Source organism: Oratosquilla oratoria, unplaced genomic scaffold (genome assembly GCF_046742065.1).
Source record: "Oratosquilla oratoria isolate Oo_2021 unplaced genomic scaffold, ASM4674206v1 SCAFFOLD235, whole genome shotgun sequence".
Classification (NCBI taxonomy): domain Eukaryota; kingdom Metazoa; phylum Arthropoda; class Malacostraca; order Stomatopoda; family Squillidae; genus Oratosquilla; species Oratosquilla oratoria.
The window spans coordinates 122,501-143,951 of record NW_027467587.1 but is presented as its reverse complement, the minus strand read 5'-3'; the positions used below and the strand labels follow the sequence as shown (position 1 = coordinate 143,951).

Sequence of the window (21,451 nt, the reverse complement as noted above, 5' to 3'; positions counted from 1 at the left end):
AATTTTAATAAACTGCTTACTCCTTCATTTTCCTCCTTGATTCTTGCGGTTCTATCTGGGTTACGTTTCTCTTCCATCCCTAATATAATTATACATTTCTTTTTGTCAGCTAATTCTCTTACTATATTCTCCTTCTGTCTCATCACTTTAATAACTGAGTCTTCATTATGTTCTTTCAATTGCTGTTTGACTATGTCAGTGAATGAAACCTTATTCCCTTCTTGGGTTGTTCTCCAATTTTTAGCTTCTTTAGCTATTGTCTCTGTTTTCATTACTATTCTTCTTCAATTTCTCATTCTCCTCCTTTACATTTCTTAACTGTCTTTTTAGGCCCTCTATTTCATCAGTTAAGTTTCTGTTTGCTTTCTCTAGTTCTTCCAACTTTTCAATTCTCTGGAAAATGGAGTCAACATTACCTAACCTACGTTCCAAGTCCTCGATCACCCTATCAACTCTCTCCTCTAGTCTTATCAGTAGGGGGAGGGGGGGGGGTTGTGTCCCCCCCACCCTCTTTAAATCCCTGGAACATATTCTCGTCACTTTCTACTGTATTGCTCCTCTCTATACTTCTAATCTTTACATTTTTATTAGCCATTTCGTCATCACTGATTTGGTCCGGTGGTCGTTTCATTTTGACCTTACGCTTGTCTGCTTGGGCCAAGTCCTCCACTTCCTCATTTCCTTCCATTTCCCCAGCAATCCCTCCCCTTCTCCTCTTTTCCTACTTACCTACTGCCCCACAAGCAATTTCCCCCACCCTGTAAATACAAAAAGGCACTTCTCTTTGCGTTGGGATCCACAATCGGCACTTTTCTTCAGAACGTTCTTCAAGCCGTCCGTTCGTTGAAAGTGTGTGTGTTTGTGTGTCTGTGTTTCCGTGTATGTGTGTTTATATGTATGTGTATGCCTTAGTATCAATATGTTTGTAAATCCATATATATCAAAGTACTATTGCACATATGACCTAAAACATATTAGCAGGAGCAAGAAAGAAAAATGAAGTTCAAGCTACTTGTAGGTCAATGATCTCCTGAGACCTACACCGATAAGATCATCCTGAGAACGTTTCTTCATTACTAAATTATTTTATTTTGAATCAGGATAAAGGATGACGGATGTTCAAAAGACTTTCTTTCACTTTATTGGAAATGGTTGGTAAATATAATTTCCTCTGGGATTTGAAAAATGGACACAGGTTTTTATTTATTAGCTGGACAGATTGAAAAGTGTCATGAGAAATAGATATCTGGGGATGGACGCAAGGAGAAGATTGTATGAAAGGGAGATTATCCCAACGACACTACACGGGGTAGAGAACTGGAAAGTAAAGGAGACAGAAAGAATATGTGTGTGTGTGTGATTATTTGTTGCGTGTGTGTGTGTGTTTATGTGTATGTGTCTGTGTGTGTGTATGCATCTGAATGAGTTGGTGCATTCCTGTGTGTGCGAATGTGTCTATGTGTGAGTGAGTGTTTGTGTATATGTGTATTCATTCACATTGGTCTTTGGATCACGTGCTGGACTCATAAACGACAGCTATTTCCCTCCCGGACGAGAGCTCAGAGCTCATATGACCGATCTATGGGTAATGCTGTGACCCCACAAGCACACACACACCCAACTCCCCGCCCACGAGAGTTGGAGTAACGACTCGAAGCAAAGCGATACTGAATTTTTTCAGCCCTGTGTGTGTGTGTGTGTGTGTGTATGTATGTGTGTGTGTGTGTGTGTATGTATGTGTGCGTGCGTGGAATCGAACTTATTCCCGAGGATAGGAACGATCACTAATCTGGGACCCCAATTCCTGTTTTACACAAGGCCCAAGTGCACCAGTTGGCAAGGGGTAAGGATTGGAACAAATCCCTTTGACGCTTTTCGCCATTGTAACTATGAGAGAAATTCGCTAGTAAAAGCCATGAAACCTGGAATCGAACTGATTCCCGAGGATAGGCTCTGTGAAGGTGATCTTACGGCCGGTAGCAGTGGGGAACGACTGGGCCGTGAACTAAGTCGTTTCGTTTTGAAGGGTCAGGATGGCGTGATGGTACGATCTTCGCTTTGTAAGACGCAAGCCGCTCAGGCGCGGGTTCGAATCCCAGCAGATGAGTTTATATCCAAATATTAATTGACACAAACATATATATATATATATATATATATATATATATATATATATATATATATATATATGTGTGTGTGTGTGTGTGTGTGGAGGTGAGGTGACAAAATAAAACGTTAATACCTAGAGTATGGACCTTATTAAGAACCAGATGTTTCAACCTCTTGGGACTCGGTGCCATCTGCGTAGAGCTGATGGCCAGGGGTAGTTGCTGCTGATTGGCCCCCAACTCTTGGGGTTGGGGGGTGGTCCCACGACGTAGACGTTGCAGCTCCAGGACACAAATACATACCTCATCTCTACATCAACAACACTCTAATACCACACACAAACACACCGAAAATTCTTGGTGTAACATACGATACATCCATGTCTTTCAAACAACACCTCACAAACATAAAAAACAAATGCACACCTAGACTTAACGCACTTAAGTCAATCACTGGAACAACATTTGGACAAAACAAAGAAACTAATATAACAATATACAAACAATGCATACGCTCAGTGATGAATTATGCGAGTCCTGCATGGGCTCCTAATCTCAGTGAGACACACCACAACACCCTTCAAATCATACAAAACAAAGCCCTAAAAACAATTACAGGCTGCACAAATACATCACCTACAGACCATTTACACCATGAAACAAAAGACCTCAAAGTCAAGGACCACCTCGACATGAGAGGCACACAAACACTTGCTGCAGCCACCACAAACACATCACACCCGCTACACTACATAGCAGAACACCCACACACACCAAGAAACATTAAAACTACACCCAAAGACCTTTATTATACACAGATACTCTCTTCTCTTCCTCCACAACCACCAAATACCAGCCTCCGGAAACATATTCATAATCATATCACTCACCGCTCCATTAACACACTGAAAGACAACACACTGCTGCATGCCAGACCCCCTGATATCCACCCTTCTGAATCCTCTCTCCCACGAAAGGACAGAGTCCACTTGGCCAGACTGCGATGCGGTCACCACCCAGCACTTCTAAGCTACCAGAAGAGGCTAGACGACCGTGTTGTGAACAGCTGCCCAGGATGTAACACTTCACCCCATACCATACAACACATAATGGAAGACTGCATTATACACAATCATGCACGCAAACAACACAACATACACTCTATAAAGGATTTGTGGGAAAACCCAGTTTCGGCTGTGGCCTTCCTTGGGGAGACGGGACTGCTCGGACAGACAGTCTAGGGAACGACAACAACAACAACCTCTTGGGACTTCCCCAACCGTGTAGTTAATGAATAGAATAAACTTCCTGCAGAGGAAGTGCAATGTAGTTCAGTTCAAAGATCTAAGATTCGTTTAGATAAACACCTAAGCAAGATGATAGAATGCCTGCCATTTATTTTATATTATTTTTTTTTGTTTGTTTATTATTATTTCTTTGATTGTTAATTATCATTATTTATCTGTCAATTCATTATCATTTACTATGTACCTGCTTGTTTATTATTAACTTTACATGTATATTTATTACTTGTACTTATTTTATTTATTATTATTTATATTATTATAATTTCTATTTGTTTATTCACCATATTTTTATTTTTATTCTATTTATTTTTTTGCATCCAACATAGTTGTGGACCAAAAAGACTCCTGTTGGCATGCTCCTACTTTGTAAATCCTTTGTAAATCCTTTGAGAGAGAGAGAGAGAGAGCAAGAGAGAGAGTACGTGACATATGTCGCATCCCTTTGCCACCTTCCTAAAGAGTCGACATATTCGGAATACAAATGACCCCCAGCCTGGAATCCGACGACAGAGCTTTAATGGCTCGATCCTCTTTTAATGAGTTCGACTGGCTCTTCATCCAACTTTGACATTAAATAAAGCGGTACAGGGCGATGAAATTCAATACACTCTGTGTACATTGAACTAATACGAAGCGCTCCATTGTCTTTGGTGACCGAGGTCATTACCTTTTGTTTTTGAGGTTATCAAAAAGTGACTCGAGAAATTAGGCCTTTTGCTAAGTTGCCAGTTTGACATTTTTTGGATTGAAAGACTTTTGCATTATTTAAATTTCTATGTAACGTTTTCATATCGATTTTATCTTATTTTTACTTAATGTTATCTTATATTCTTATTTATCATTTATCTGATTTTTTATTTTTATTTTATTTTTATTTTTATATATATATATATATATTCAACTTTAACTATTTCTATTCAAATGAAGTGCCCCAGATCGAGAGGTGATAGAATCTCCTGAAGTCCATCAAGTCCACTCCATCATGGTTGTTGCAAATTGATTTATTCAGCTGAGGGAATGCCCCCGAGGGTCAATAGACCAAAAAAAGTGAGCCCGGAAGAGACTTGTAAGGCTCGTCTCAAAGTTTTTCCTTCACCAGGAAATCCTTTATTATTTTTCTTATTACAACAAAGTCAATGTTTTCAAACAAGACTATATAGATCTTCAGAATGCACTGGTAATTTTCTCTCACGAATCGTGGACACACCAAAATATTCTTCTTTAAAGTATTCAGTTTTTTCTTGTATTCTACAGTCGCTTTGCAACTGGAATCCCTTGAAGATATTCTAGTTTCGTAATCAAATTGAAAATTTTATCTCAGTATTAAAGACCCTTTGTATTAACCATTCCTTTGTGAGCTTCCTGCTGTTCAGAAAGGCTCAGTGATATCTTCCAAAGCTTCTGAAAAGCTATAATAAGTCTCAAGAAAGAGAGACTGGGCATTGTATCGATCGTAAACTTCTACAAGACTTTCCAACAAGTCTTCTTGATTGCTTTCTCCCCAGAAGAGGTCTTCAAAATATTCCCAATCAATATCTTCAATTATTTCATTATCGACCAAAATATCCTCTTCTTGGTGTTCTAGAACCTCACCAAAGACATAATCGACTTCAAAGGTGAAAGATTCTGAGTAATTATCTTCAATATCTTCTCTGCTCTTCTCTGGATCTGTGTCCTCCAAGATCAAATCATCAACATCTTCTAAAGCCTCTGAGAAGCTGTAGAATGTCTCAAGGAAAAGTGATTGTTCAAAATACTTATCGTAAACTTCAATGAGACTTGTCTACAATGCTTTCTTATCCATGCTTGTGTCCAGTCCGATGTCTTCTCCACAGATAGCTTCTTCGAAATAAATCCAGTCTACTTCTTCAAGGAATTCGTTATCTGTTAAAACAGAGTCATCTATATCTTCTAGAGTCTCACCGAGGATATAATCGTATTCAGAAGAGAAATTATCTTCATATGTCTCTGCATCTTCAAACATGTTATCTGCCTCTTTCCATTCCTCAGGAAAGTTCTCGACGTCTGCAGAAGTTTCAAGTTTCCTCATGTTAAACGAAATGATTTTCTTGAAGACAAAGATGAAGAAAGCCAAAGAACAAGAGGCGATTGCGGTCAAAAGATCCAATCCGGTAGCAACGGTCAAAACAAAAAGGTCTTTAACAACGACGGCAGCGAACGCCAACCCGAAGAAAACGGCAACGACTTCGAGTGTCATCTCCACATCAGTCAGTAACCAAGTGAGAAAAAGTTTCGCGGTGGGAAAGGAAAATGGTGCTTCTTAGTTAACACTAATTGTACTTATGATGTATGAGAGAGCAGACGCTCAGTATGCACTGACGCAGTTCACCCCTCTGCTACAAAGATGATGAATGTGAGGAGCCTACGCCAGGAGGCGCGTAGCTGCGGCCGAAGCCGTCATCTTAGTCCTATGCACTTTGTGTGTTGAGGCAGGTAACAATCATTGCTGGCAACCTGAGAGGAGTGCGGGATTTGAACCCACAACTAAACGAATTTGAGACCAGCACGCTTCAGACTGTGCCACCAGCGGACATACAGAGAGGGTATTATAAAAATCAATTGATTCATTTGGTGTCAAATATAGTATAAGGAAAAGTATTAACCAGAAGGTAAGAAACTGAGGAATGATGTAAAGGATGAAAAATGTGCGGACTTGAGAGTTCCCTGCAGTATCCTCTGTCTATCCTCTGAGAGACGATACTGTACAGCCCCAGTACCACACCAGATCAAGAAATGGCGAGGTACTAAGGCTGTATCGTCTCTCAGAGGTTAGACCGAGGATACTGCAGGGAACTCTCAGGGCTACAACTTTTCATCATTTTTATCATTCCTCAGTCTCTTAGTGGATAATATTTTTCTTTATATTATATTTGACACCAAATTACTCCATTGATTTTTATGATACCCTTTCTTTATGTCCGCTGGCGGCACTGTGTATTCGTTTGATTGTGGGTTCAAATCCCGCACTCCTCTCAGGTTGCCAGCAATGACTGTTACCTGCCTCAACAGACCAAGTCCATAAGACAAAGATCACGGCTTTGACTCTTTGCTACCTTCCCAAAGAGTCGACATATTCGGAACACAAATGACCCCAGCCCGGAATCCGACGACAGAGCTTTAATGGCTCGATCCTCTTTTATTGAGTTCGACTGTCGCTTCATCAAGCTTCGATATTAAATAAAGCGGTACAGAGCGATGAAATTCAAAAACCTGTGTGTATATCAAAATAATTAGAAGCCCATCAGTGTTTTTCTGTGACCGAGATCAGTGTCTATTGTTTATGTGGTTAACAAAAAGTGACTCAAGAAATTAGGTCCTTTGTCAAGTTGCCAATTGACATTTTTTACACTGAGCGACTTTTATATTATCTAATTTTTTTCATTTTCCATACCTATTTTATTTTATTTTTACTTAATGTTGTCATATATTCTTATCACTTATCTGATATTCATTATAATTATCTTGTTTTATTTGATTAATTTTCTTTTTATATATAACTTTAAGTTAATTTATATTCAGATGAAGTGCTCCAGATTGAAAGGTGGTAGATTTTCCTGAAGTCCATCTAGTCCACTCCATCATGGCTGTTGGTATAATTTATTCGGCTGAGGGAAGTCCCACGTGGGTCAATAGACACAAAATGTAAGCCCGTAAGAGACTTGTAAGGCTCGTCTCAAAATTGATCATGTATCAGGAAATCCTTTATTATTTTTCTTATTGAAACAAAGTATTTTTTTCAACGAAAACTATATATATCTTGAGAAGGGACTAGTAATTTTCATTCACGAACCGTGGACAAACCAAAATATTCTTCTTTAAAGTATTCAGTTTTTTTCTTGTAATCTTCAGTCGAATTGCAACTGGAATCTCTTAAAGATATCATTTTAGTTTCGTAATCAAATTTAAAATTTTGTCTCGGTATAAAATATTTGTTGTGTAACTCATTTCTTTGTGAGGTTCTTGTTCAGTATGGCTCAGTGATGTCCTCCAAAGCTTCCGAGAAGCTATAATAAGTCTCAAGAAGGAGAGCCTGGGCATTGTATCGATCATAAACTTCCACAAGACTTTCCAACACGTCTTCTTCAAGATTTTCTCCACAAAACATGGCTTCAAAGTAGCTCCAATCACCGTAGAAGGCAGCAGTAGTGAGTTCTCAAAGTCTTTTGACCCGTTTGGCTCTCTTGACTTTGAGCCAGGGGTGAGATTGGATGCCTCTCAGGTGAAGACGTTTCTCTGATTTGCTCTCGAGGCATTTTCTAACGAGCGTCTGGCAGCTCTTAGGGACGCCCTTCGGGAACTTGACTTCCCATTTGCCTCCATCATTTGGGTATTTCTTGCACGCGAGACGGAACAATAGTAATCCAAGACTCCATACAGCCGATTTTTCATGGCGATCGGCAGGAGTCTTAGAGTCTTTGATGAAGGTGCCCATACCGAAATCTGCAAGCTTTGCGGTCATTTTTCCGGTTCCTTCATTCCTGACGACGAGAATGTTAGCCATATTAATGTCTTGATGACACACTCCGGCTTTATGGCAGGCCATCACTGCTGTTAGAACCTGTGAGAAGACGTCTTTTGCGTCTTTCATGTTCAGCTCCCCATACTTCGAGGTGTAGTCAAGAAGATCCACTGCGCCCGGGATCAGCTCCATAACGATGAAAACGTGCCTGCGTTCAATGAAGAACTCGAGGAGCTTTACAACCTCGGGGATATGCTGAACTCTCTTCATAAGTGCGACTTCGAGGGGCATAGTCCTCTTCTTTGGGTCTGCCCAGTCGTACACTTCAGCCAAAGGTATTTTCTTGATGGCTACCTTGGCTTTGTCTTCGATCCGCTCGGCGGAGAAGACACTCCCGAAAGATCCTTCGCCGAGGAGTTCCTTGAAGATAAACCTTTTAGTCATGGTTCTTCCTTTCTCGAGTCCTTGAAGAACAATTCCATGGACTCCATCGCGTGGACGTTTCGATCATTGTGACTGATGCTGATAATCCACGATTCGAGAAACAGAATTGTATACACAAGCACACACACATATATATATATATATATATATATATATATACAAATGTAATATATGTATACAAATGTAATATATATATATATACATATATATATATATATATACATATATATATATATATATATACATATATATATATGTATATACATGAATGTAGAAACATATATATATATATATACATGTATATGTATATATACAAATGTAATATATATATATATATGTATATATATAATGTATATATATCATATATGTATATATACATATGTATATATATATATATTTATATATATATATGTATATATAATATATATGTATATATATGTGTATATATATATATATATATATATATATATATATGTATGTATGTATGTTTGCAAAGACAGACAAATATAGAGGAAGTCGCAAGGGGTCGAAACATCTGGTTCTCAATAAAGCTCCATACTTTAGTTATTAACGTTTGATTTTGCCACATTACCTCCATATATATATGTATATATATATATATATATGTATATATTATATATATATATATGTATATACATATATTTATATATACATATTTATATATATATATACATATATTTATATATATATATATATATACATATTTATATATATATATATATATGTGTGTGTGTTTGTGTATTTACCTAGTTGTATTTACCTAGTTGTATTTTACGGGAAGGGGAGCTATGCTCGTGGGGTCCCGTCTTCATATCTCATTTTATCTAAACTATTTTTAAATTCATGTATTGTTTTTGCACACACCACTTTCTCATCTAACTTGTTCCAACTGTCTATTACTCTGTGAGGAAAGCTGTTCTTTTTCAAATCTCTTCTATAGCTGTCTTTTTTTATTTTCTTTCCGTGTCCTCTTGTATTTCTGTCATCCCATTTTATCAGATTCTCTCTATCAGTAATTTCTATGCCTTTCATGATTCTGTAAATAGCTATCAAATCTCCTCTCTCTCTTCTTTGCTCTAGTGTCTGTAGTTTAAGTTTTTGTAGTCTCTCTTCATATGATAGTTTTGAGAGTGTTGGTGCCAGTTTTGTGATTGCTCTTTGTATTCTTTCAAGTTTTTTTATACATTTTTTTGTACTTGGTGACCATATCGTTGCTGCATATTCCAATCTTGGTCTTATCAGGGTGATTAGGATTTTCCTCACCATTTCTTCATCCAGGTATGTAAATGCCACTTTGATTGTTCTTATTAAATTATAAGTTTCTCCAAAAATCTTATTTATATGTTTCTCAGGTGACATATTATTCATAACAATGACTCCCAGGTCCTTCTCATTTTCTACTTTTTTTATTCCTTTTTCTCCCAAATTATATGATCCTGTTATTCTGTTTTTGCTTTTTCCAAATTCCATTATACTACACTTTTTTGTATTGAACTCCATCTCCCACTTCCTACTCCATTCTTGTACTTTATTTAGATCTCTTTGTAGTGATTCACAATCTTCTTCAGTTTTCACTCTTTTCAGTAGTTTTGCATCATCTGCAAAGAAGCTCATATAGCTTTCAATTCCTTCATCCATATCATTAATATATATAGCAAACATTATTGGGGCCAGAACTGTTCCCTGCGGGACACCGCTTATTACTTCATTCCATTTTGAGTGCTGATCTCTTATCACTACTCTCATTTTTCTTTCTTGCAAAAAGTCTTCCATCCAATTTAGCAATTTACCTTGTATTCCTCCTTCATATTCTAATTTCTTAAGCAACTTCTTATGTGGTACTTTGTCAAAAGCTTTTTTTAGGTCTAGAAATGCACAATCAGCCCATCCATCTCTTTCTTGTATTATATCTATTAGCCTTGAATAGAAACATATTAAATTGGTGACGCATGATCGTCCTTGTCTGAATCCAAATTGCCTTGGATTTAGTACGTTGTTTTTTTCCAAGTATTTTACCCATCTACTTTTGATAATTCTTTCACAAATTTTTGCTATTGTACTTGTTAGAGAGACTGGTCTATAGTTGGTAGGTTCTTCTTTATTTCCTCCTTTATATATAGGTACTATATTTGCTTTTTTCCAATCTTCTGGAACTTTTCCTTCTTTTAAGGAACTGCTTATTATGCTATGTATTTTGTCTGCCAGTTCATTCCTGCATTCTTTCAGAATCCAGTTTGCTATTTCATCTGGCCCATGCGATTTTCTGACATCAAAATTACCCAAGTGTGTCAATATTTCATTCTTTGTTACTTCTATTTCTTCCATAGGGGGGACTTTTTCTTTCCACTCAATCTCTTCAGGTTGTATATTTTCCCTTGTAAACACTGATTTAAAATGTTTGTTCATAATTTCTGCCATTTCCATTTCCTCAGTGTATTCAACTCCTCCTTGTCTTAATTTCTCCAAGTCTTGTTTGTTTTTCAGTTTATTGTTTACAAATCTGTAGAATAGTTTTGGTTGATCTTTACACTTTTCTATAACATCTTTTTCATATTTTCTTTTTTCCTCTCTGCACTTTTGTACATATTCATTTCTATAACCAGTATATATTTTCCATTTTTCAGGTCTGTCTTTTTTCCATCTGGTCCAGGCTTTGTCTCTTTTGTCTTTTAACTCCCTACAACTTTTGTTGTACCAGCATTTTACATATTCTTTTTCTTGTTTTTGTCTTGGGACATACTTTTCCACTCCTTTTTTGTAAATTTTTGTCAAAATATTCCATTTCTCTTCCACTGATGTTTCTTCTTTGTATATTTCTTCCCAGTTTTCTTGTTGGAAGAATTCTCTTATTTGATCAAAGTTTGTTTTTTCATACATCATTCTTCCTTTTCTATATTGTTCATTTCTTTTCATATATTTTTCTTCATTAAGTTCCAGTTCAATCAATATGTGGTCACTTTTACCTATTGGTGTTTTATATTCAATCTTGTCCACTATTCTAGGTTCAGATGTAATTATTAAGTCTAGCCTCGATGGTTCTTCTTCATTTCTATACCTAGTGTTCTCTTGTATCCATTGTGTCATTGAATGGTCAGTAATCATCTCAAGTAGAGCATTTCCCCATGAGTCATCACCACTCTTTACTGTCATTTCTTCCCAGCAGATTTCTTTGCAATTAAAGTCGCCCATCATAACTATTCTTCCTCCGTCTTCCATTATTTTAGTTAATGCTATCTTTGTGTCCTCTAACATGCTTTTATATTCACTCTCCTCCCATGAGGCTGTTTTCGGAGGCACATAATTGATCACAAATTTTCTGCTCTTCTTATCTCTGTCTTCCACTTCTATCATAATCATCTCTACTGTATTCTTTCCATATATGACACCTTTCACGTTTATATCCTTCTTAGTCAGGAACATAACACCACCCCCTTGTTTTTTCTCTCTGTTTCTAATCCAATAATTGTATGCATCATGTCCTACACTGTTGGGTGGTAGTGGGCCTTTTAATTTTGTTTCTACAATTCCCATTATGTCCGGTTCTTTTTCTTTCAAATAATTATTCAGCTCATTCAATCCTGTTATTAATCCATCTATATTTGTGTAAGACACTCTTAGTTTTCTGCCACTTCCATTGTGTTCTCTGTTTCCCTTATGTTTTTCTTTTGTATGTCGAACTTCCTTAGTTTCATGTTCACTACTCTCCAATAGAATCTCTCTTTCTCTGACTCCGTTCTGTTCTCGTTTTTTGCCTTAGCTTCCAGTCTTTTCTGCTTTTCTTCCTCTCTTTCCTCTTTATTCATTTCTCTTTTTATCCATATCTTTTTGTATTGTTCACTTGTTGCTAGTTTCCCTGTTTTGGATAAGATATTCTCTGCCGTTGTTTGTGACTTGAATTTAATCTTAATTGGTCTGGTCTTGTCTGTGCTATACTTTCCGAGTCTAAATTTCTCTTCGATTTGTTTCATAATTTCTGGTTCATCTTCCTGAACTGATTCTAGTAATTGGCTTACTTTTTCATTTTCCTCTTTGATTCTTGTGGTTCTATCTGTGTTGTGTTTCTCTTCCATTCCTAATATAATTATACATTTCTTCTTGTCTGCTAAATCCCTTACTATATTCTCCTTTTGTCTCATCACTTTAATAACTGAGTCTTCATTATGTTCTTTCAATTGCTGTTTGACTATGTCAGTGAATGAAACCTTATTTCCTTCTTGGGTTTTCTTCCAATTTTTACTTTCTTTAGCTATCGTTTCTCTGTTTTCTTTACTATTCTTCTTCAATTCCTCATTCTCCACCTTTACCTCTTTTAACTGTCTTTTTAGGTCTTCTATTTCATCAGTTAAGTTTTTATTCGCCTTTTCCAGTTCTTCCAATCTTTCAACCCTTTGTAAAATGGTGTTCATATGACCTAACCTACTCTCCAAGTCCTCGATCACCTTATCAACCTTCTTCTCTAGTCTTGTCAGTCGGGGGGGGGGGTTTGTGTCCCCCCCACTCTCTTTAAATCCCTTGAAAATATTCTCATCACTTTCTACTGTATTGTTCCTATCTATACTTCTAATCTTTACATTCTTACTAGACATTCCGTCGTCCTCCAGCTCGTCTTGTGGTCTTTTGTTTACTTTACGGCGGTCTATTTGGACCAAGTCCTCTGCTTCCTCATTACCTTCCATTTTCCCAGCAATCCCTCCCCTTCTCCTCTTTCCTTACTTTCCCACTACCCCACGAGCAATTTCCCCCCACCCTGTAAATACAAAAAGGCACTTCTCTTTGCGTTGGGATCCACAATTTGCACTTTTCTTCAGAACGTTCTTCAAGCCGTCCATTCGTTGAAAGTGTGTGTGTGTGTGTGTGTGTATCAAGGACTACTGTTAAACAGGTCGGTCACACCCAAATTCCTGGCTCCGCTAGCGGAGGCCATTGCTTTCTTTGTAACCTAACATTTTATATTGGACAAAACTAGAAACCTAACATTGTATATAGGACAAATATATCAACAATTGACTAATTCAGTGCAGTATAAGTTAATATAAATCTTTATAGTGAAATAAGAAAATGTTTTTAAGGCACTGTTATGCTTTGAAATACCCATTTTAGCCAGACTTAACATATATCATTGTATGAGGTTAGTGGACACTTTAAAGGAACCCAAGTTGCTGCTGTTTTACATTTTAAATAATGAATTATAGTTAAACCTTTGTGATTGCAAAGAAACATTCACACAGATAAACAGACATAGAAGCAAAAGCTCACCAGACTGCAGCGATTAATCAGGAACGCAAGTTGCTGTTGTTTTCCATTTTACAAAATGGATTATAGTTAAACCTTTGTGATTGCAAACAAACATTCACACAAATAAACAGACATAGAAGCAAAAGCTTACCAGACTGCAGCGATTAACAGCAAGCCGGGCCTTCTTTACAGAGGTCTAGAGAAGGACTGCATTCTTCTGCTGGTCTTTCTCTAGGTTGTGGAGTCATTTCAGAAGAACATTTGCCAGACGACGGAACATCTTGGGACAGTCAATGTCAATCGAACTGAAGCTGGCCAGTGTCGACAAGATCTCCATCAGTCTTTTCTGGCAGCAGGAACGGTGATGGGCTTCATTGATGAAACACAGTCCACATCTGACAAGATCAAAAGTGCACACATGTGGAGTTGTCAGGGAACCTCTGGACACTGCCTCGATAAAGTCCTTAAGGTCACTGGTCACAAGATTTTGCTCGGCGCTGAAGACCACATCGTCCGCGCACTTCGTTTCACGCCACCCCGCCACATAGGCCGCACTGCACTCTTCATTCACAGTCAGTGTCATATCTGTGGTGCACCTCTCAATAGAGGCTGCATCCTCTAGGTCAATTGCAGTCCTCAAGCAGGTATGTTCCTTCGACACAGGGTGGACATCGATGGACTGGAGGTTTACGGCAGCATTTATCGTGAGCCGCTGCTTGCATGCGGAGAAGACATCCCCAGTGGTCATGAAAGAGTTTGCACCAGTTGATTGACGGTAGACTGAGAACTCATCCTCAAGCCGGTCACTCTGGATCTCACGCAACAGGACATAATGAAAGTCAGCGTTTCTGAAGAAGTAGCGGTAAACGGCAGTTAGTCCCTGCATACTCTGCACTAGTTCATTGTTGGTGTCATGGGTGAAACACTTGATTCGATTTGCTCCATGTCCTGAAGAAGCATCTTGGAAAATCAACAGGAAAGTCTGCAGGCTGGCTGACTGGGGATCCTGAAGAGCTCGATATGGATCGTTCATGCGCTGATCTTGCCCCTTCCCAGATACATTCACTAAATTCCACTAGTTGATGATGATTTGGATGAACTTAGCAGTGTCATGACATTGTCTGAGCTTCAATGAAGCCACAACCTTTTCATTGAAGATCTTGAAGACATGCTGCACAATTTGTAGTTGAAGTTGTGAGTGGTTGACAGCAAATTTAGTGAGAGGAGTAGTCTTCAGAATGCTGCCTTTCTCTGACTCTTACAGTTCCTTGACGTCAGGAAATGATGCTGTTGTTTTATTGTCAAGACTGATCTTCTGGCACTTCTCACTGATCCAGTTGTTGCGGATGCACTTCAGAAGATGCACTGTGTCAAAAAGGAGAAGCCAGACACGATCTTTGTCAAGAGGATAGTTGGCTGTGGCACGGCAATCACCCGGAAAATCAAACAGCTTACAGTACTGCTGGTTTATCTTGTGGTTGTCTGTGATAGACCCGATGACACGCCCACCTGCCCTCTCAACAGCAGCTGCTGCCTCCTTTACATGCTCAAGCTGGTATGCTGCTGTGAGCTTGTGGACGGGTGTCACAGAAATCATAATACTAGGTGCTCTGTGCAGCGACTTCATCATAATACATAATACAGAAGTTGACTTGCAGTCTGTCTTGTTCACTGCCATGCCACTCAGAACCACACCAGAAGAATGCAACAGTTGTCCAAATCTATACTTCATCTATCAAGAGAAATACATTCTTCTGCTTCAGTGTCTTCACTTTGGCAAATGTTTCCCTCATCACCTGATCCTTGTCAATAGATGAAGTGATGTATTGCAGCTTGCGTTTGTTTGGCAGCACCAAAAAGTCTCTGAGCTGTTCATAACTACACTTGGGGTATGATTCAAGAGTAAAACAATAATCATTCATGGAAAACTCACAAATGAAAAATGTGTCAAAATCAACAACGAAGTTATTACGTGTTGGTAGCACATCAAGCCAGTTGTCTTTCATAACGGTCTTTTGGCAATCGAAAGACTCTGCACCCGTTATCCTTGTTATAATTACCGTTGCAGTTCTCAACACCACACTTATTCGGCATTTTGAATACACAAAATCAGCAAGAAAAACCCTATGAAGAACCAATAAAAAAAATCAGCAAGAACCTATGTAAATAAACACTACTTCTAAATGCAGCCACGCGCGAAAGACACAGCGAAACAACCTTACACCTCCACTATTGGTAGCACACTGGACTGGCCTCCGCTACCGGTGCCAGGCATCTGGGTGTGCACGTCCTGTGTAATAGTAGTCCTTGATATATATGCATATATATGTACGCAAAGACAGACAAATATAGAGGAAGTCCCAAGAGGTCGAAACATCAGGTTCTGAATAAAGCTCCATATTTTAGGTATCAACGTTTCATTTTGCCACCTCATCTCCATATATATATATATATATGTGTGTGTGTGTGTATACATATATATGATATATACATGTCCATGTGTATGTATATGTATATATATATATATATATGTCTGTATGTATATATGTTTATATATATGTATATATATATATGTTAATATATATATATATATATACATATGTATATATAAATATATGTATATGTATATATATGTATATATACGTTAATGCATGTATATATACATGTATGTACATACATACATATACCAAGGCTTTTTCCCCCTTACAAGGGAGGTAGCCAAAAAGGGAAAGGCATAAAAACACTCCCACCCATTTCATCCCTACATACACTCCACACCCCTCCCACCCTCCCTCTCATCTGAGCACCTCCTGGATGACGGGTCATCCCTGCACCCTGCCCACCGCCCTGGGTCAGAAGCAGCGTCGCAAGACACAGCACATCCACAGCAAGGCCGCTTCATTTAATCGGCGACCCCCCCTCTCCGTCCCCCCTTGCATATATATATATATAATTATATATATATATATATATATATATATGTATATAATGTGGCAAAATGAAACGTTAAGGCTAGAGTATGGAGCTTTATTCAGAACCGGACGTTTTGACCTCTTGGGCATTCTTCTGGAAGGCCCAAGAGGTCGAAACGTCTGTTTCTGAATAAAGCTCCATACGCTAGCCTTAACGTTTCATTTTGCCACCTAACCTCTATATTTGTCTGTCTTTACATATATATATATAAATATATATATATATATTAGTAAAGGGGAGGAGCAGGTTCTCAGTAATACACGTGGAGTTAAAAACGACAGCATTGTTGTAGTTGTTCAGTTTTTTCCTCGTATTCTCGATTTTCCTGATAAGAGATTTTCCATTAACTGGGTGAATTGAAACTAGGTCTCTATATTCTTCCATTTGTTCTTATTTGACATCGACGTTTCGTCTTAAACAAGACATTATCAAGATATAACTGAAATAACAAAGATTACATGGTAACAGTAAAGGTACTAGACAATATCAAGATATAACTGAAATAACAAAAATCACATGGTAATAGTAAAGGTACTAGACAATATCAAGATAAAACTGAAATAACAAAAATTACATGGTAACAGAAATAATAAAGGTGACAGATATGCGAAAATAAATACAAAGACTCACATTTAAAGGGAGCGAAGAGAGGGAGAAGGGTGTGACAATCGGGGATGACAGAAGTATATATACCTAAGATCAGGTCAGACAAGGGGGGGGGAGGAAAGGGACAGACAATAAGGACCTCAGAGGTCAAGGGGTAAGGGGGGAGGGTTAGGTGGGTGCGGTCACCGAGGGTGGGGGAGGAGGTGGAGGTGAAGGGAGAGAGAGAGAGAAGGGGTAGAGGGAGGGGGGGGATTTTTATTTCTAAATAATGGGATAGAAGAGATTACATTGCTTTGGATGTTAATAACCGGTGTTCTGTCCTTAATGTGAAAGGCTTTGAGTAGTTGTAGTCTCCTAGGGATGATCTGATCAACAACACCAAAATTATTGGATCGAGCAATGACCCTAGGAGACTACAACTACTCGAAGCCTTTCACATTAAGGACAGAACACCGGTTATTAACATCCAAAGCAATGTAATCTCTTCTATCCCATTATTTAGAAATAAAAATCCCCCTCTCTCTCTCCCTTCACCTCCACCTCCCCCACCCTCGGTGACCGCACCCACCTAACCCTCCCCCCCAACCCCCCTTACCCCTTGACCTCTGAGGTCCTTATTGTCTGTCCCTTTCCTCCCCCCCCTTGTCTGACCTGATCTTAGGTATATATACTTCTGTCATCCCCGATTGTCACACCCTTCTCCCTCTCTTCGCTCCCTTTAAATGTGAGTCTTTGTATTTATTTTTGCATATCTGTCACCTTTATTATTTCTGTTACCATGTAATTTTTGTTATTTCAGTTTTATCTTGATATTGTCTAGTACCTTTACTGTTACCATGTGATTTTGTTATTTCAGTTATATCTTGATATTGTCTAGTACCTTTACTGTTACCATGTAATCTTTGTTATTTCAGTTATATCTTGATAATGTCTTGTTTAAGACGAAACGTCGATGTCAAATAAGAACAAATGGAAGAATATAGAGACCTAGTTTCAATTCACCCAGTTAATGGAAAATCTCTTATCAGGAAAATCGAGAATACGAAGAAAAAACTGAACAACTACAACAATGCTGTCGTTTTTAACTCCACGTGTATATATATATATATATATATATATATATATATATATATATATATATATATATACATATATATACACACACACACACACACTAAATGGTCACCAATGTGGATATTAATCTTTTTCAACCACATTAACTTTTCACTTTAGTTCCATCATCACGATTGAGACTTAGAGTAGAGTAAGCTTGAGGGAGATATATGGGGAAACTGATATTTTGTGAAGCCAAGGACTCGAACTCAGATCGGACGTACTAAGTGAACAGTGACTCTAACCACTGCGCCAGTGTTTAGTATCACCGTTCACTTGGTTGCTGCATATGTCTCCATCGACCTAATTGTCAGTCTTTATCGTGATGACATGGAATTAAAGTGAAAAGCTGATGTGGTTGAAATATATATATATATATATATATATATATATATATATATATATATACATATATATATATATATATATATGTGTGTGTGTGTGATTGTGTGTGTGTGTATATGTATATATATATATATATATATATATATACAGTCAAACCTCGGTTATCGAACGCTTCTGTTCTCGACCAAATCGGTTTTCGACCAAAAAGTTAAGGAATTTTATGTCTCAGAACTCGACCAAATTTCGGCTCTCGAACAAACCGAAAGAAGCCGAGCGTACCCGAACGCGGCTCACTCGCGAGCCGAGAGAACTCGAACGCTAAGGACGCTTCCTCCGTAGCGCATTTGCGATCAAAGTTCATTCCGAGCAGACGTGTTCGTTCTTATTTACGTAAATCTGACTTTTTTTCATCTTTGCATCGTGTATTAGCCCCTAATCATGGGTCCAAAGAAAGCAAGACGTTGACGGAGGAGATGTCTTCTGATGAGGATGAGGGAAGGAAGGATGCCTCTACTGCTGATATCAAGGATATTTGTGCTAAATGGAATGATATCCAGAACTTTGTGGAACTTTACCATCCAGATAAAGCCGCAAGCAGTAGAGCCGTTTATGCATTTAATGATGTTGTTATTAGCCACTTCCTTAAAGTTCTAAAAAAAAGGGAAAAACAAGTGACTCTAGATAGGTTCTTCATGAAAAGGAAGGAACACCCTGTGGCAACGTCTCCCCAACCGAAGAGAAGGGCGAGAGAGACGACACTTCCAGTCGACTTACCCGACGTTTTTATGGAAGATGATTCTCCTTCGAAAAATTGATGAAAATGTGCTTTTGTTCACATGATCTTGTACTGTATGTTACTCTATGTTACTAACAATTTTATGCCCTTTTTTCTATTTTTTTTTTATTGTATCATAACCTTTAATGTTCTGTATGTTACAGTTGGTAAAAAAACATACGAAATGTTTGCATTTTGTTTTTTTTAATACTTTTAGATAGGATATCTTTTATTAAAATAAAACACATGGTCTATTTCTACCCTTTTTTATTTATGGTAAACAGTATACAGTGCAGTTTATGGTGTAAAATAGTAAAAAAAAAAAAAAAAAAATAGAAAAAGTTGTTTTTTAGACTTGGAACGGATTAAAATTATTTACATTGGTTATAATGGGAAAAATTGTTTCGGTTTTCGAACAAATCGCTTTTCGAACAGCCTTCTCGAACGGATTATGTTCGAAAACCGAGGTTTGACTGTATATATATATATACTATACATATATATATATATGTATATATAAATATATATATACATATGTGTGTGTGCCTGTTTGTGTGTATACACACACACGCACACACACACATATATATATATATCCATATACATATATCTTTTTTCAACCACAAATCACTTTTAATTCCATGCCATCGCAGTCGAGACTGAAGAATCGCTCGATGGAGGCATTCGTTGGAATTTGAAACGTGAACGAGCCGAGGATTCGAACCCAGTTAACCCCTAACAAAGTTACAGTGACTTAAACCGGTGAATTGAAACTTTTAGGTACATTTCTTGATCTGGCGAGGTACTAAGGCTGTATCGTCTCTCTGAGGTTAGACCGAGGATACTGCAGGGAACTCTCAGGGCTACAACTTTTCATCATTTTTATCATTCCTCAGTCTCTTACGTACTGGATAATGGTTTTCCTTATATTATATTTGACACCGAATTACTCCATTGATTTTTATGATACCCTCTCTGTATGTCCGCTGGTGGCACAGTGTAAAGCGTGCTGACGTCGTATTCGTTTAATTGTGGGTTCAAATCCCGCACTCCTCTCAGGTTGCCAGCAATGACTGTTACCTGCCTCAACAGACCAAGTCCATAAGACAAAGATCACGGCTTCGACTCTTTGCTACCTTCCCAAAGAGTCGACATATTCGGAACACAAATGACCCCAGCCCGGAATCCGATGTCAGAGCTTTAATGGCTCGATCCTCTTTTAATGAGTTCGACTGTCGCTTCATCAAGCTTCGATATTAGATAAAGCGGTACAGAGCGATGAAATTCAAAAACCTGTGTGTATATTAAAATAATTAGAAGCCCGTCAGTGTTTTTCTGTGACCGAGATCATTATCTATTGTTTATGTGGTTAACAAAAAGTGACTCGAGAAATTAGGACCTTTGTCAAGTTGCCAATTGACATTTTTTACTCAGAGTGACTTTTATATTATCTAATTTTTTTTCTTACGTATTTTATTTTATTTTTACTTAATGTTGTCTTATATTCTTATCATTTATCTGATATTCATTATAATTATCTTGTTTTATTTGATTAATTTTCTTTTTATATATAACTTTAAGTTAATTTATATTCAGATGAAGTGCTCCAGATTGAAAGGTGGTAGATTTTCCTGAAGTCCACCTAGTCCACTCCATCATGGCTGTTGGTATAATTTATTCGGCTGAGGGAAGTCCCACGTGGGTCAATAGACACAAAATGTAAGCCCGGAAGAGACTTGTAAGGCTCGTCTCAAAATTGTTCCTGTATCAGGAAATCCTTTATTATTTTTCTTATTGAAATTAAGATTTTTTTTTCAACGAAAACTATATATATCTTGAGAAGGTGACTAGTAATTTTCATTCACGAACCGTGGACAAACCAAAATATTCTTCTTTAAAGTATTCAGTTTTTTTCTTGTAATCTTCAGTCGAATTGCAACTGGAATCTCTTAAAGATATCATTTTAGTTTCGTAATCAAATTTAAAATTTTGTCTCAGTATAAAATATTTGTTGTGTAACTCATTTCTTTGTGAGGTTCTTGTT

At 37.7% G+C, this 21,451-nt stretch overlaps 1 protein-coding gene across 1 annotated transcript; it reads right to left on the bottom strand.

The window, feature by feature from the left end:
- Positions 1-7,589: 7,589 nt before the first annotated feature.
- Positions 7,590-8,339, bottom strand: LOC143022940 (serine/threonine-protein kinase pim-1-like). Its single transcript, XM_076181359.1, has one exon. The coding sequence runs from the start codon at positions 8,337-8,339 to the stop codon at positions 7,590-7,592; it is 750 nt and encodes a 249-aa protein (XP_076037474.1).
- Between the last annotated feature and the right edge of the window lie 13,112 nt (positions 8,340-21,451).